The 16,469-nt window shown below is 39.6% G+C and overlaps 1 protein-coding gene across 1 annotated transcript in view; it reads left to right on the plus strand.

The window, feature by feature from the left end:
* RNF17 (ring finger protein 17) overlaps positions 1 to 16,469 on the plus strand; it is a 200,654-nt gene that overhangs the window by 66,987 nt on the left and 117,198 nt on the right. The window contains exons 14-17 of the mRNA XM_077805985.1: positions 1,217 to 1,297; positions 3,224 to 3,385; positions 8,534 to 8,723; positions 13,940 to 14,111. Coding sequence (XP_077662111.1) covers positions 1,217 to 1,297; positions 3,224 to 3,385; positions 8,534 to 8,723; positions 13,940 to 14,111 — 605 coding nt within the window. The remainder of the gene's footprint in view (positions 1 to 1,216; positions 1,298 to 3,223; positions 3,386 to 8,533; positions 8,724 to 13,939; positions 14,112 to 16,469) is intronic.

Below are 16,469 nucleotides of genomic sequence, written 5' to 3' on the forward strand. Positions count from 1 at the left end.
CATCGGCGTCTCAAATATTGACCTTCAATGAGAAGGAACTGAGGGGAGTTGCGTGTTGCTGCCCTTAAATTGTCATGGTGAAGGGATATGGGCCAGAGAGTGTGAGCACCATCCCTACTGGGTCCTGGAAGGCAAAGTTCTTTGCTGCACTGTACACACGCACACACCTTAGTGGCATACGTGTTTGCACCCAAATCTCGAAGAACAACAAGTAGCTAACAATCTTTTCTTATGTGAACCATATGTTGGCTTGTTGAAAGCCTCCTGCTGCTGATTCCAGATTTGTTAACTGTTCTGCACTAAAATGTGTAGGACAGATTTTTTCCTACTTCAGCACAATTCCTGAAGCTGTCTAGTTATTTTCAGATTATTCTTCTTGCTCTTGCCTTCTCTCAAGTTTCCTTACTCTAAAGCTGAACAGGAAGATATGGAAAAGATCTTTTTTTTCTTTGACTTTTCTTATGACTGTTTGATATCCTGCAGCATATTTCACTTAAGCTGCTACCACAACTTAATTAACCTTTGCACCCTGTAAATATTTTAGCTGTTCCTGTGCTCACACTGGTTGCACTCATTTTGTTTACAACCCCTTTTGGGAAGGGGATTGCAATTCCTTCCTTTGATTGGGTGTTCAAACCTGTTAGGAAGACAAGCAGTTCTGAGTTAAGATCAGAGTTAGTGTACTGTTTACTCTGAGCCACATCAGAGTAATTGTCACCACTAAACAATGTCTTTTCATATGTCTTTATTTATTAAATAAGTTGATAGTGGAAGATGTTGGTAAGTGCACTTTACCGAGAGATGCTTTTGCCATGTCTTTAGAATCCAGTTGCAGTCTCGTGGACCCAGCAGCAAAGTATCTTGTGTCCAAACAGCTTGGTCTGAGAATAATTATGTGGGCAATAATGTACCACAAGGGGATGGTGGTGGTTATATCTGATAACTGTATGACTCCAGAACATGGATGTATGATACCAAACCTAAGTGGTATAAACTTCATAATGAATACAGGTGTCTAAAATAACATCTTCAAGAAATATAGCAGCTTTGACAAAAAGTTTCTGTAACGAGTCATCCTGATCCTGTGGTGTTATACAGTATCCTTGCACATTCAGGCTAGTGCATTCTGAGCTAGTAATTATTCCACTGTCTCCATCAGTTATATCTAATTATATTAAACTCTCTCTTTTTTTTAAAAAAAAAAAAAAAAAAAAAGCACATTCCACAGAATATCTTAAAGATACACACAGGAAAAATCTTTCTCAGAAAAAGTTGATACCTTTTGGACAAAGAGCAGGTAAATGTCGCTCCTCTGGTAACCGTTTCCTTGATATTCTTTAAAGAATATGTCTTGTTTAACCAGTATTCTTGATGTTTGTTGATACTGGAATGGACAAAGTTCGTAACGTTGGAAAAATGAGATTGTGACTTTTTAGGGGTGGTGTTTTTGTTTTCATTTTCCAAAAATCTCCTTCTCTGAAGTCTGAATAATGATTTTGCGGGGTTTTAAGCAAGCAAACTATTTCAACCCATTGAGAGACGAGGATGATCAGGACTGCTGTTCTTTCCCCAACATAAGAATCCTTGTCCATTCTAGTTCATAATCTTTCAGACTAAAAATTTGTGTGTAGCTTGTGTAAAAAAATATTATTTTATAAATTAACAATGTACTTAAAAGGGAAATCACTTTCTAACCTGTGGCACAAACAAGTCACTGTTGTCTTAGTTTACTTAAATTGTGGTTCTTCTTCGAGTGCTTGCTCGTGTCCATTCTATGTTAGATGTGTGCATGCTCCTTTCACCGTTGCTAGAGATTTTTCCCTTAATGGTAAGGGCTGGCTCTAGCACCTATGAAAAAGACTATACTTAATCTTCCTAATCACCTAGGGTAAGTTGATTTTTCAAAAGTGAATGGCATGTAAACCAATATAGTGCTCTTTTTCTAACTCTGTGTATAGTTACAGTGCTTTGGCTGCTGTTCATAGCTTTCTCAAGTTGCAGCAGAGTGAAAGTGGACTAGAGTTGTTTTAGTTTCCCCTGCTAATGTGAAATTTGTAGGCGACAGTGACAAGAATCAGATCATCTTCACTAAGCTGCTGATTCCAAAACTAGAGCAGCAGTAAAGGAAGGCACTAGAATTATTAGTTAGAAGCCTTAATATTTATCAGACACCACCCAAATGGAAGCTACAGAAAATGTACAAGGATATCACATTGGGTGAGATTCCAGTGCTCTCTGCTTTCTCAGTAGCTGGTAGGGTATTTGGCTCCTTGTGTCGGTGTTGCCCAGGGACAGTGAGGCCCCTCTTCTTAGTTCAGTCCTCTGTTTGAATTTTTTTTAAATCAGGTATCTATCTCTGATTTAAAATCAGGTATATAGCTCAGTTTGAGGAAGCAGATGTGCGTGGATGTGTGTGAATTGATATGACAGAGATTTTGAGGAAAGAAGTAATTTAGATTGTAAATTCTTTGGTGCAGGGACCTTTTTATGTGTTTATACAGCACCTAGCTTAGTGGAGCCCTGATTCATGATTGGAGCCCTTAGATATTAGCACAGTACAAGTAATAACTAGTAATAAATAAATCCTAGACACAGAAAATATAGGGGGAAAAGTAGAGAACAGTGTAGGAAAAGAAAGATAAATGGATTCAAAGTGTGAAAGGGGTGAAAAGAGGAAAGAGAAAATAATGACTAGAAAAGATGTACTATGATCCAAGAAGGAAAACAGGATACAACAAAAGCAAGAGAAACAGTAGTAAGTTATTAAAACATTTTTAACAGTCTATTACAATGAAATATTCTACAGAATACTACAACTATTTTACAGAAGGTGGCATGGTGGAACAATTATTTTTCACTTTGTAGTAGGTTTAGTCCTCAGGCTAATAGATGTCAGGTAAGTCTTTCAAACCCTTTTATAGACGCATGTAATTTGTCTTTATGACTGTTATTTGTAGAAGTGCCTAACTCAGATATGTTTCTTCAGAGCACTGTTTAGAAGAGCACATCATCAAGGGGGTGATCATAGTAGTTAGTGTGAAAGAGTGGTAGGCTATCTGCTGACAACTTTAAAAACTTGTATTGTTGAAAAGTGTCATTGTGACTGGTCAGTATGCAATAAAACAATAACATTTGCCTAGGTGTGAATGTTATATGTGCATCAGTAGATGTGGGGTATCAATAGATGTTTCATGTGTACTGTTTTCTGAACTGTTCTACACAGGTTCTCCAGAATTAGTTTTTGTCAGCCACGTAATAAACCCGTGCCACTTCTACATTCGGAGATATTCACAGAGGAAAACAGCAATTTTTTTGGAAAAAAAGCTGAGTCACCTTTGTAGTAGTAAGAGTTCATACCTTAGTCCATCAGACATTTTGGAACTAGGTAACTAAAATAATTTTCAAATACTTTACTTAATTTAAAATACCGTATTACAATATCTGTTTAGTTTTAAAATTTTTATTCTCCATTCGTAGAATATGTTCAGCTAGTAAAATATCCTATACATTCTGGAGTGAGTGTTGCTCTGGAGAGTCACTATGGAGCTGTAAGAGAAACAGAACACATTTTCACCTATTTTATATAAAGTTAGGCACTCAGATATATATATTGATACCTAAATGATAGTGGCCTGATCTTCAGAAGGTCTGGAGCACCCACAGTTTCTCTTGACTTGAGCAGGAGTTGTGTGCTTTGCACTCCTGAAAATCCTGACACTTTTAAGTCACTGGCTATTGATTTAGCATCTGAATATAACCATTAATTGGTGTGACTTTATTTTTTAATATATTGACTGAAAATAGATTAAGCCTGATTCATTCATTTTAGTGTATAAACCAATATGTACTCTCATGGGAGAAACCTTCCTTTCTTATGGTTAACTGAGTCTGGAACTGTTGCAGCAGTTAAAGTGAAAATAACATATTACTAGACATCCCTTGTCCCCATGGGATAGATGTTAGTCACATCATTTAATGCATTTCAGGAGAGTTCTTTTATTGAATGGTGATGAGCAGTATAAGAACCAGAATAGAACAGATAATAAAATTGAATAAATACTGGGATTTTATAATCTAACAATTCAGTATTTTGACAGTTTCCTTCCTAAAAATTGCAAAAACAATGTTAAGTTTGGTGGCTGATATGAAGTCTGGTACAGTTACTGAGTGAAGGATTATGTGGTAGTGAAGAACATATTGGATCTCTTAACTGGTCATTTCCAGACATTATAATGTTTGGGTTATTAAAGCTGTAGAATTTTTATAAGGGAAACAATATACTGGTAGTTGTTGGGTTTTATTTGGACTTTAACTTTGTAAAAAGAAACCTGTTTGTTTGCAACCTAACTCAGATTCTTTTTCAAATGATGGTCTCTGTATGTATTCCACACATGGGTACACATATGCTCCATGCTCCTGAGATTGGAGATTTGTAACAAGGTGTGTCCATTGGTCCATGCCTGCACAGGTTTTTTTCTTCATGGTGCTAACCGAGGGCATAAGGGGCAGAGTGGACTGAAGCCTCTCCAGTTCCTTCTTTCTGATTCAGGCCATGTGGCAGTATCTCGTGTGTTCATAGATACCTTCATGCTGCTTTAGCAAACCTGTTAATAAATTGTAAATAGTTCTTAATATGGTATTTTTTACTCTTTGATATAGTTCATATAGTCTAGTTCCCCCCATCTCAGGGAATTTTCCCTGTGGACAAGGACTATACCCAGGGTTTAAGAATTGCATATCCTGGCCCCACTCCTTCTCAGTGAGCGACAAACACCAGTGCTGCTTTTACTGCTTTGGCAAGGCTCACAAATCTGCTAAGTGTTGCATCTGTCACTCCTTCCTCCCCGAACCCATAAGGGATGAGAGCTTCAGCTAAAGAAGCATCTCACAGACAGGTCCATGAGACCACCTTTAGTTTCAAGATGGAGCGAGCCCCTGTACCAGATTCAGTCGATGGCACCCATCCAAACAAGAACTCAGGAGCTAAGGTTTCATTTGCTAAGCCCAAAGAATTGCTTCCTAGGGCTTTTCATGTGAGCAGGGGGCACTCTCACAAGCAAAAGGACATGTGGTGGTGTCGTCTTCAAAATCTGCCTCCAAAAGAAAGGATTCTTCCCTGACTTCAACCAAGTTGGGTGAGTCTTTGCATGCAAGTCCTAAGAACTTAGGCTTGCTTGAACTTCATCGGCGTGAGAGTGTGGCTCAAAGACGTACAGCTCCACCAGTACTGACTTTGGTGCCAATGCTTAAAACAAAGGATCAGAACGAACCGGCACAGTCTAAGAGGTCCGGGCTTGACACTGAATCAGTACTGGACCGCTCCTGGAAGGGCCTGCTAGATCCAACAGTCCCAACTAGAGGAACACTCCTGTGCTCTGGGAAGGTCCAAAACCTTCATCTCCTCAAAAGACATCTTCACCTATCCCTGTTTTCAGTTCCTACTTCTTTCAAGTCCATCCTTATTCAGGGATATTGAGACACTTGAGGATGAATCTACCTCAAGAGGACAGGAATTTCCCCCTATATCTTCCGTGAGCAGGAACATCCATTTGCCAATACCGGTGACTCTGCCATTTGAGCAAGAATCTGCCTTCTTATTGGCTGAGTTGGAAGTTCCAGACAAACAATTGTCTCAACGTATGTGGGTTAGTCCAGACAGACTCTAGAACAATGTTGGGCAACCTGTGGCCCGCGGACCATTTGTTTACATTTGCATGGCTGTCCGCCTCTCCCAGTGGCCACAGTTCACCGTTCCCAGCCAATGGGAGCTGCAGGAAGTAGCGGCCAGCATGTCCCTGTGGCCCACTCCACTTCCCGCAGCCCCCGTTGGCCTGGAATAGTGAACCGCAGCCACACAAATGTAAACAAACTGTCTGGTGGACTGCCAACGGATTACCCTGATGGGCTCCATGCTGCCCACCACTGCTCTAGAAGCATAGAAGACCTGGGTTCTATCTACCCAGATACAACTATTCAGGTACCCAGTGCCCTGGGGTCCCCCTGACTGGTTGACTTCCTGCTGGTTATTCCCGGCATTCTTGGGATCACTATACTAAGCACCCCCATTTATACACAAACTATACCTCCTATCTCCTAGCCAGCAGCTGGCTTTGTCAGAATATGAGGCAGAAGAAGTAGTTGACCTGGATCCGATAGTCCTAACTGCTGTCTCATTCTCCTTACCAGATGAGGCAGTTGCTCCTCCTTCACCTTCCCTGTCTGATGACCATAGGCATTATCAGGAGCATCTGGAGAGAGTAACGTCTTGGCTCCAGATTCAGTAGAGGAAGTCCAGGATACCCATCACTGGACATCTTACAACCTTCTGGACCCAGTGGGGTGGCCCTTCCAATTAAGGAGGCCATTTTGGAGCCTGCCAGGGCAGTGTGGCATATCCCTATTTCCTTTGCCTGTACCCTTAAACAGCTGAGAAATTTTATTTTGTACCGGCTAAAGGGTCAGATTTCATTTTTTATCCACCCAGGACCCAACTCCGTGGTGGTGCGGGCAGCTGCCGAAAGATTCAGGCTTCAACACCCTAAAACTCCATATGACAAAGGCACCAAATGCCTTGACCTTCTGGGGCGGAAGGTATATTTATCAGCTAGTTTCCAATTTCAGTTTGCTAACTACCAGATCTTTAGCAAAATTCAATTTCACGAACCATTCAAATTTGTGGAATTCAAGAATAAACTTTCCCAGGAGGTCAGGGCTCAATTCCCAGCCCTCGTCAATGAAGGCAAATTGGGGGCTAAGACTCCACTCCAAGTAGTAATGGACACAGCTGACACTGCATCTAGCACTATTGCCAAGCTTTCATCATGATGAGAGTCCTAGCTTCATGCTGCAGGGATCCCCAGAGTGATACAAAATACCACTGAGGATCTATCTGTGAACGAGTTAATTCAGTTCAGTGTAAAGATTGACAGGTTGCTACACTTGCTTAAGGACTTCAGGACAACCAGCCCCGAAGAGAAAGCACCACAAGTAGGTGAATAGGCCCATATCTCTCCCTCAGCTGTTTTACCACGAGTGCTCTTATGAACTGCCATGCAAGTGCTAGTGGATACAAAGATTAAGGTATGTGACTTCCTCTACCTCATTCGCCTCTGCACACCCCACTCACCGTCCAGGGCTTCTTTTGATGGGACTCTCAAACCACTTTACCTCTATTGATGCTGTCTCCTACTGCCCCCAAAGTTTTGATGTCCACTTCGCCCACAACTGAAGGGTGATAACAGGCAAGTGGGTACTAGAAATAATCCACTGTGGCTGCAGAATCGAGTTCATCTTCCTCTCTATATTGAGGCAGTCAATTTTATGCAATTTTTGCTTCAGAAACCGCATCATGCTCTCAGCAACATACCTAACAGGTGGGCAGAACTCTCTTGTGTGCAGTCTTAGCAGGTAGTTCTCCAGACACTACAAGTGAAAAATATACAGCTCTCCTCTGAATGACGTATTGGCTCAGTGGAGAAAGCCATCTTGCGATCTCTTTGCCTCAGAGACAAACAAGAAATTCAGTTTGTACTGCTCCACAGCATCATTAGGTCACTGCTCCAGTGGTGATGCCCTTCTTCTTCCCTGGATGGACCATGTGAGGTATGCCTCTCCTCCCATTCCACTACTTCCTTAGGTTTTTCAGAAGATTCATCAGGACAGGGCCCTGGTCATACTCATTACACCCAATTGATCCAAACAGTTCTGATTTCTGGATCCCTTCTGAATGTCAGTCCATCCTCCTTCCCAGAGATGTTCTGAGTTAACCGCAAAATCAGACATTCCAACCTAGACCCTCTTTATCATACGGCCTGGTATTTGGACAGAACTCAGACCTGGAGCACTCATGTTCAGAGGCTGTTCAAAGTATTCTTAACCACAATAGAAATTTCTCCGCCAGAAAATGCTACCTAGTTAAGTGGAGGTGTTTCTGTACCTGGATGTTACAGGAGAAATGTTCGTCCGCACTGCCCCTTGTACTCTTGGTTATCCACATGTGCAAAAAACCATGCAGGCACAGACCAGTGGATACTGCTTGCTACAAATTTCCTATCTCAGGCACAGGGAACACATGTATATCCATGCGTGGAATACTGAAAATGGACTGCACATCTTGAAGAGCCTCCAGTTATAGGTAAGTAACCTCCATTTTCCATGGTCTGTTATGATCCCTGACAGATATAAAAGGGAAACTAGAAATACAAAATGGGAAAGGATTGCCTAGAAAGGAGTACTGCAGAAAAAGATCCGGGGGTTATAGTGGATCCCAGATTAAATGAACCAACAGTTAAATACTATGGCTGAAAAAAAGGGAATATTGTTCTGGGATATATTAGCAGGAGTGTTGTAAGCAAGACGTGAGAAGTAATTCTTCCACTCTGCTCAGACTGATAAGGCCTGAACTAGCTATATGGTAAAATGTAAACCATGGCAGGATGTACTAAAATGTAATGACAATAGCTTCTAAACTAAGATATTTAAGTCATGGATTTAGTTGGTTTAAAATTGTAGTGTTTTTTTAATCTTTATTTAGGTGCAAGAATCTTTATCAACAGTAAAGAAAATGGAATGTGGTGCCGTGGAACTATCACTGAGTTAATTCCCCTGGAAAGTAAAAATAAGGAAAAACCCTGTGGTTCAACAAAATACAAAATTCATGATGTTGCAATGATGCAAGTATTCATGGAAGACTTTGGGAATTCTGAAGTTTTAGTTGGTTCATGGTATGATTATCGTATCATAACTACATCTATGTCTTTGTGGATAAAAATAGCCTCTTGTCCCAAACTGTGGCATTTCAGCTGTTGGTTTCTGATAGGAGTATGTACTATGAAAATGAATAAAACTACCTTTTTCACAAATTAATAACCAAATACACAAATGAGTGCTCTGTGACTTGCATATAGCCATGCACACAAATATTATATACATTAACCTCTGAGGAAATACATCTAAGTTACGGTACAAGACATGAATGTTTAAAATTGCAGACTTTGAAAATTCAGTGTCTGAACAAGATACATTTCCATGTTGCCACCTATTGCAGCTTTATTGCGAATATCGTGATATTTGGTGTCTTTCTAAAAGCACTCCTGTAATCATGACTGCATGAGAATCTTGGCTTTCATTTAAAAAAATGGTTTCTAGTCCTCATGGTTATAGAGAGAAGTTTGAAAATGTGATGAAGTGCATCCTATGGGTCAAATCAAAAGGTAAATAAAAGGAACCTAAAATGTGGTGTGGTTTTTGTTTGTTTTGTTTTTTAAAGATTTGTAAACCAGTCTAATGGTTTTGAGGGGTTGACTCTTGGTTTTTAAACATTTGAAGCTTGCAATACTGTATTTCTCACAATTGTAAAATAAATTTGTCACTAACAGGCTAGATAGGAGGAATTGTGGTTTTACAGGTCTTAAGAATGAATTGGGAGAACTAACTTTTTGAGTGATGCTGGAGCTTTTTACACTGCTTTTTCTAATGGCATCAAACCTCGAAAAGCATATAACTCTGTCATGAGCATATTCTATATACCTTTTTTCATACTTTGGCAACGTTTTAATATCTTGTGCCAATGAAGTCAAATTGAATTTTGCTTGTTTGATTTCTGTCAGTGTATTAAGATGACCCCCATGTTTTAAAAAAAGACTATTTTCCCTAATCTCTGAACTGTTTTTGTGGGGAAGTGTAGGCACAGTAGGATTTCTGAGTGTTTTTTTTAATGCTTGCTGTTGCAGTAGCTGAGTGACCTTATGAAGTCAGGCTTCAGAGTAGCAGCCGTGTTACTCTGTATCCGCAAAAAGAAAAGGAGGACTTGTGGCACCTTAGAGACTAACAAATTTATTTGAGCATAAGCTTTTGTGAGCGACAGCTCTCCATCGGATGCATTCAGTGGAAAGTACAGTAGGGAGATTTATATACACAGAGAACATGAAACAGTGGGTGTTACCATACACGCTGTAATGAGTGATCAGGTAAGGTGAGCTATTACCAGCGAGGGGGGTGGGCAGGGGAAACCTTTTGTAGTGATAATCAAGGTGGGCCATTTCCAGCAGTTGACAAGAATATCTGAGGGACAGCGGGGGGAATAAACATGGGGAAATAGTTTTACTTTGTGAATGACAGATTTCATAGCAGCAGCCCTGTTAGTCTGTATTCGCAAAAAGAAAAGGAGTCTCTAAGGTGCCACAAGTACTCCTTTTCTTTTTACTTTGTGGAATGACCCATCCACTCCCAGTCTTTATTCAAGCCTAAGTTAATTGTATCCAGTTTGCAGATTAATTCCAATTCAGCAGTCTCTCATTGGAGTCTGTTTTTGAAGTTTTTTTTGTTGAATTGCCACTTTTAGGTCTGTAATCTGTTTATCATCTATCCGCCCACTCCCCCCCCCCCCCCCTCGTGTTCCTCAGACATTCTTGTCAACTGCTGGAAATGGCCCACCTTGATTATCACTACAAAAGGTAACACCCATTGTTTCATGTTCTCTGTGTATATAAATCTCCACGCTGTATTTTCCACTGAATGCATCCGATGAAGTGAGCTGTAGCTCACGAAAGCTTATGCTCAAATAAATTGGTTAGTCTCTAAGGTGCCAAAAGTCCTCCTTTTCTTATGAAGTCAGTTAACTTCTCTGCCTAAACTTTCCTATCTGTAAAATGAATACATGTTACAGAATTGCTTGTGCTTTCACAGTATTTTGACTTGGCTGTAAGGACAGTTTCTTTCTGTAAATAAACAGTAATTTGACCCCAGTCCTTGGAATTTTTTTTAAAAAAATGTTCATTCAAAATGGACTTAAATTAAGACCCAGTTCTTTTTATAATATAAAAAACATACTACTTTATACTGATCATCAAATTAAAACTTTTTTTAAGAAATAATATGCTATCTGAAAGCATAATGTAAAATATTATTCCATGGGCATGTTAGCAATAGAAAGGTAAGGGGGAGGTATCATTTGATTTGTAAAAAATCTACAGGATCAGATTTCCAGTGGTGTCATCCTGCCCAGCTCCTCTAGTGGGGATAATTGTATTGTTGGAAATGGGTCAAGTTGGGTATCATTCAAAAGCCCTTTTTCCCATTAACACAATGATGCCAAACGTGACAAACCTAGAACAGTTAAGTGGGTACATATTCAAGAAAATGTTTTAAAATCAGCTTTTTAAAAATTATATTTTAACATAGGTTGCATTGCTTACAAAAAGATGTAGATCTTTGGTAATCCTAAGGAAGTTGGCCTTGGTATGTAGGACTGAAAACATTTATTCATCAGTTATCAGTGTTGTCTCTGTTTAGGGCACCATTGCTAGACACGTTGTCACACTGATCTTCGTCCACGCATATCTCCGTACAAAGCAGACTGCTAGCCAAACATTTGCAGGGTGGTGAGCATTTGCTCTTTGCACACAACTGTTTGATTAACTAAAGGATTGATTTGGGAGCAAATGGTATTTCACACACAACTGGTGTGATCAGTCCATCCTATCCATGCCAGTTAGGGGAGTGTTTTGGATGTGTTCAGTCATCCTGGAGCCATTCCGTTGCTTGATAATTTGCCCTCTTGATAGGAGGTATAAATGCACCCTTTGTCAGTGGCAGTTTTTCTCCATTTGTCTGCTTCTTGGAAAATATCCACCAGTGTATCTCTGCAAGTGTTGTTGTAATGTTTGTCTTCAAATGATAGACTCAGCACATGAATGCATACAGTGCATTTGTGACCTCATCAGTTCTGAGCACCTTCAGAGTGAGGAGAGAGTCTTCAGCTGCTGAATCAAATGCCTTCCAGTAAGGTAATTTGATTTTTCCAGCCAGCCAGTAGCGTCACATCCTGAAAAGACGTAGAAACCTGACAAGTGTGGTGGTTTTTAATAGTCCAGGTGATAGGAACACATCTCTGAGGAATATACATGAATTCTGTTCCCCAGCAACAGGCACAAAAATGGAGTCTTGCAGAAGGCTTGGGTAGTATCTTCTAGAGAGCACTAGAACATACATCTCTTATGCAAAAAATCCAGAGTTTAGTAGCGCCTCTGTCTCTGCCATTGATGGCATGCGAGATAATTTTAGTGTCAGTCTTTTCATGTGAACTACGAAGAAACTCCATTTAATGTGAGGGAGCAACTTCATTATGCTATGTGACAAAAGAATTCTTTGAGCAATTCTTTGCATGCTGGAGCATGTTTCCTGGAAGGTATAGGGTTAACTCATCCTTCATGCAACTATGTGACCATAGTTTTTTCACTGTGACTTTACGGATGTTTGTAAAGTCAATGATTTTATGTTGGACAGGTGCAGTACCATGGAGTTTCTTCTTTCTGATATTGATTCCTCTGTAAATATGTCAAATGCTAGGTCATCATAAGTCCACTATTTTCTCTATACCCTTATAATTAAGTGTTGAGCTAAATTTTTGAAGGTGTTAAGAGTTTCTGGTTTGTTGCGGGCTTGTACCTCAGCCACACTATCTACGATTGCTACACTGAAAGCCCTGTACTGGTCACATTGTCAGTAGGTGCTGGCTTAGGAAGACTATACAAGATAGTCGTTAGTTTTCTTTTCTCCCGGCACACTGACATTCTTCCAATGCATTCAAACATCAATCATGATACCATGGAGAACTCATATTTCCCAAAGTCTCACATAGATCAACATCACGCTGAGATCTGAAGACAATGAGGAGATGAGCAAACAGTGACCTGTCTGGATAGCTGTGTAATAGTCCCTGCCACCTTCATGCTGACTTACTTTGCATTTGAGTACATTTTAGTCTCTTCTTGATTGGAGCCCATAGATTGACACAGCCTTGGATAATTCTTTTTGAGGGCTTCATACAAGTCATGACCCAACATATCCATTCAACTGACACTTTTTTAGGTATCATCACTGAAGACTACTTCCATCGTGATATTAATGAGCTCCAGTCTGTCATATTCTGATGGGTTGCCCTTGTGACTAAGCTCATCCTGTAGCTTTAAAGTGGCCCCTTGGCATTTAACAGCACCTAATTAGTCTACGGGGTGCTTGGTTGCTTCTGGGGAAGTCATTCCATTCATGCTTAATATTTAGTTTGACAATCCAGGAGTTCTGGGGTTGCCAGGAAATACCAGGAAAGATCATTTGGATGCTGTCTGATGCCATCAACCCCCCAATGACTTTGATCTGTTTTTTGTATTCTAGAGCTTTGTCTGAGCCAAGTGCACAGAGGGGAACTAGCAACCTTTAAATAACCCAGTTTCCTTTTGAAATTCCTCCCGTATGTCAGAGTCAGACTTTTCTATACCTCTTTTTTTTTTTTCAGCGAGGTGTACCAAGTAATCATTGCAGAATGATTGGCTGAATCTAAAGGAAGAAATATTTCACAAAGTCTTATAGTACTGTCAGGTGCAAATTCCAATTAACAGTCCTGACGGGTTAAATAAAGAGCAACAAAGACTCAACCGTCTTCGTGAATCACCGCATCATCCCAAAATGTATCCAGTATCATGTTCTGAGCATTAACTGATAAAACAGTACCACCAGTTGAAGGCCACAATTTAACTTTGGGGGGTGTATGTTTGACATGCGTGTGCTAAAGTATAATTTTAAAAAGCGGATTTTTAAACATTTTCTAAAATATATAGCTACATAATTGTTCTAGGTTTGTCATGTTTGTGGGAGCGAGGGCTTTCGAATGATACCCAACGTGACTCATTTCCAACAACGCTGTATTATCAAAATTTCCCCCAACCAGAGGACTTGGAGTTAGGAGCTGGGGGGAAAGGGAGAGCAAGTTCTCGCTGTCATGCCCTATAGGATGACACCATTGAAATTATGATTCTGTAGATTTTTATGAATCAAATGAAACCTCTCTTATTTTTCTATCATTAACTGCTCACGGAATTACAGATGCTCCCAGACTACGCTGCATTTTTGTACTATCATTGTTTGTTTATATTCCCACTAGGATTGGTGGTGTCCCTGTGGTGAGGCCAGAACAAGTTGTTCCACAGAACTTAGTGGTAAATGACTTGTGTGTGTTTATAAGGAAGCCTGATCCATGTATAGAGGCGCAGCTCAGAGATATTCCTCCGTTAGCAGTGCAGTGCTCGCTGAAGGACATAGTTCCCAAAAACTCAGTAAGTAAGTGTTGTTTGTACTGTTTAAGAGAGAATTTCATTCAGGTTTTTTATTATGGAAGTTAAAATTAGTCCTATTTTCGTGACTCTCCAAATACCCCAAAAAAACCACAAGGAGAATTCAGAGGTATACAGCAGTTCTATCAAGTTATATATTAAAAAGATAGGCTTGTGGTTTGTCAAGGTTCCTCCCCCACTCTGAACTCTAGGGTACAGATGTGGGGACCTGCATGAAAAACCTCCTAAGCTTATCTTTACCAGCTTAGGTCAAAACTTCCCCAAGGTACAAAATATTCCACCCTTTGTCCTTGGATTGGCCGCTACCACCACCAAACTAATACTGGTTACAGGGGAAGAGCTGTTTGGACACGTCTTTCCCCCCAAAATACTTCCCAAAACCTTGCACCCCACTTCCTGGACAAGGTTTGGTAAAAAGCCTCACCAATTTGCCTAGGTGACTACAGACCCAGACCCTTGGATCTTAAGAACAATGAACAATCCTCCCAACATTGCACCCCCCCTTTCCTGGGAAATGTTGGATAAAAAGCCTCACCAATTTGCATAGGGTGACCACAGACCCAAACCCTTGGATCTGAGAACAATGAAAAAGCATTCAGTTTTCTTACAAGAAGACTTTTAATAAAAATAGAAGTAAATAGAAATAAAGAAGTCCCCCCTGTAAAATCAGGATGGTAGATCCCTTACAGGGTAATTAGATTCAAAACATAGAGAACCCCTCTAGGCAAAACCTTAAGTTACAAAAAAGATACACAGACAGAAATAGTTATTCTATTCAGCACAGTTCTTTTCTCAGCCATTTAAAGAAATCATAATCTAACACGTACCTAGCTAGATTACTTACTAAAAGTTCTAAGACTCCATTCCTGGTCTAACCCCGGCAAAGACAGAATATAGACAGACACACAGACCCTTTGTTTCTCTCCCTCCTCCCAGCTTTTGAAAGTATCTTGTCTCCTCATTGGTCATTTTGGTCGGGTGCCAGTGAGGTTACCTTTAGCTTCTTAACCCTTTACAGGTGAGAGGATTTTTTTCTCTGGCCAGGAGGGATTTTAAAGGGGTTTACCCTTTCCTTTCTATTTATGACATGGTTATTTTCCAAACTATGTATGTAATGATAGTTTACACAGCAATTGGCATTTCTTAAAAATAATGTTTTAAAGGATATATTACAGTAAAAGATTTATACTTCACTGGTTTGGGGGTTGTTCTGGAGATGTCCTTTTCTCACATTCCAAAAAAGAGAAATATAGAATTCGTTGTCTGATAAGTTGGGCCAGGGGCATGTCTGTCTTTTTTCAAAATTCAACCAAATAGGGAATGGTATAGAACAGTCCTCTTTTAGAATAGTTTCATAAATATCTGATTGTTTTCCTTTTTTACCAAAAACCTGGTGCTGCTCAGCTTTTAAAATAGTCTTGCATGCTTTCTTCTGTCCAACTCTCCCCACTTCTTACTAACACTTGTTCCTTAAAAAAAGGACATAAGTTAGCCTCACTTGTGCAATGTTCCTATGTGGACAGAGATGTTGAAATAATATATCCATACATTTCTAGGGATATCACTGTAGACAACCTTAAATGGTAGACATTTCAGCTCATATTACACTGATAAAATAAGTGGTAACAATTAACTTGCAAGTCTAAATTATTGAAATGATCTCCTCTGCTTGCCTAAATCTTCAAACTAGAAACACACAGGCTTAGAACTGTGAAGGGAAAACCACTGATTTTGCTCATTCCAAGAGTTAAATAAATAAATATGAGATGGCAAAAAGACCTGTTACCATAAACGAACTGAATTTTTTTAATGGTTTATAGTTGCATTGTTTCAAAGCCTGGTGTTCTGATCTTGCTGATATTATTTGTGACTTACAGTCAATGTGAGATCTCAGTTGCTTTAATAATGGCTTAATCAAAAAGAACAGAGTATAATTTAAACTAAACATTTCCCTTCAAAATTGAAGGGGCATAGTTGACCTAAAAATGCTCCCAAAAGGTCCAACCTGCTTTTGAGTACATCTACCAATTATTGAGGTTTTAGAACCACACTTTCCATTGTGTTTTTTTTTGTTTTTTTTAAATGTTTCACACACAAAGGGAAAGAAACCCACACAAAGAGGAGAGCAGGACTGTGCAGGGAAAGTGATTATACCAAAAATGCTGTCAAATGTAGAAAGTAAGGCTGTCAAGCAATTAAAAAAATTAATCACGATGTTAAACAATAGAATGCCATTTATTTAAAATATTTTTGGCTGTTTACTATATTTTCAAATATATTAATTTCAGTTACAACACAGAATACAAAGTATAGTGTTCACTTTATTTTTATTACAAATAT

This window comes from Eretmochelys imbricata, chromosome 1, assembly GCF_965152235.1.
Source record: "Eretmochelys imbricata isolate rEreImb1 chromosome 1, rEreImb1.hap1, whole genome shotgun sequence".
NCBI lineage: Eukaryota > Metazoa > Chordata > Testudines > Cheloniidae > Eretmochelys > Eretmochelys imbricata.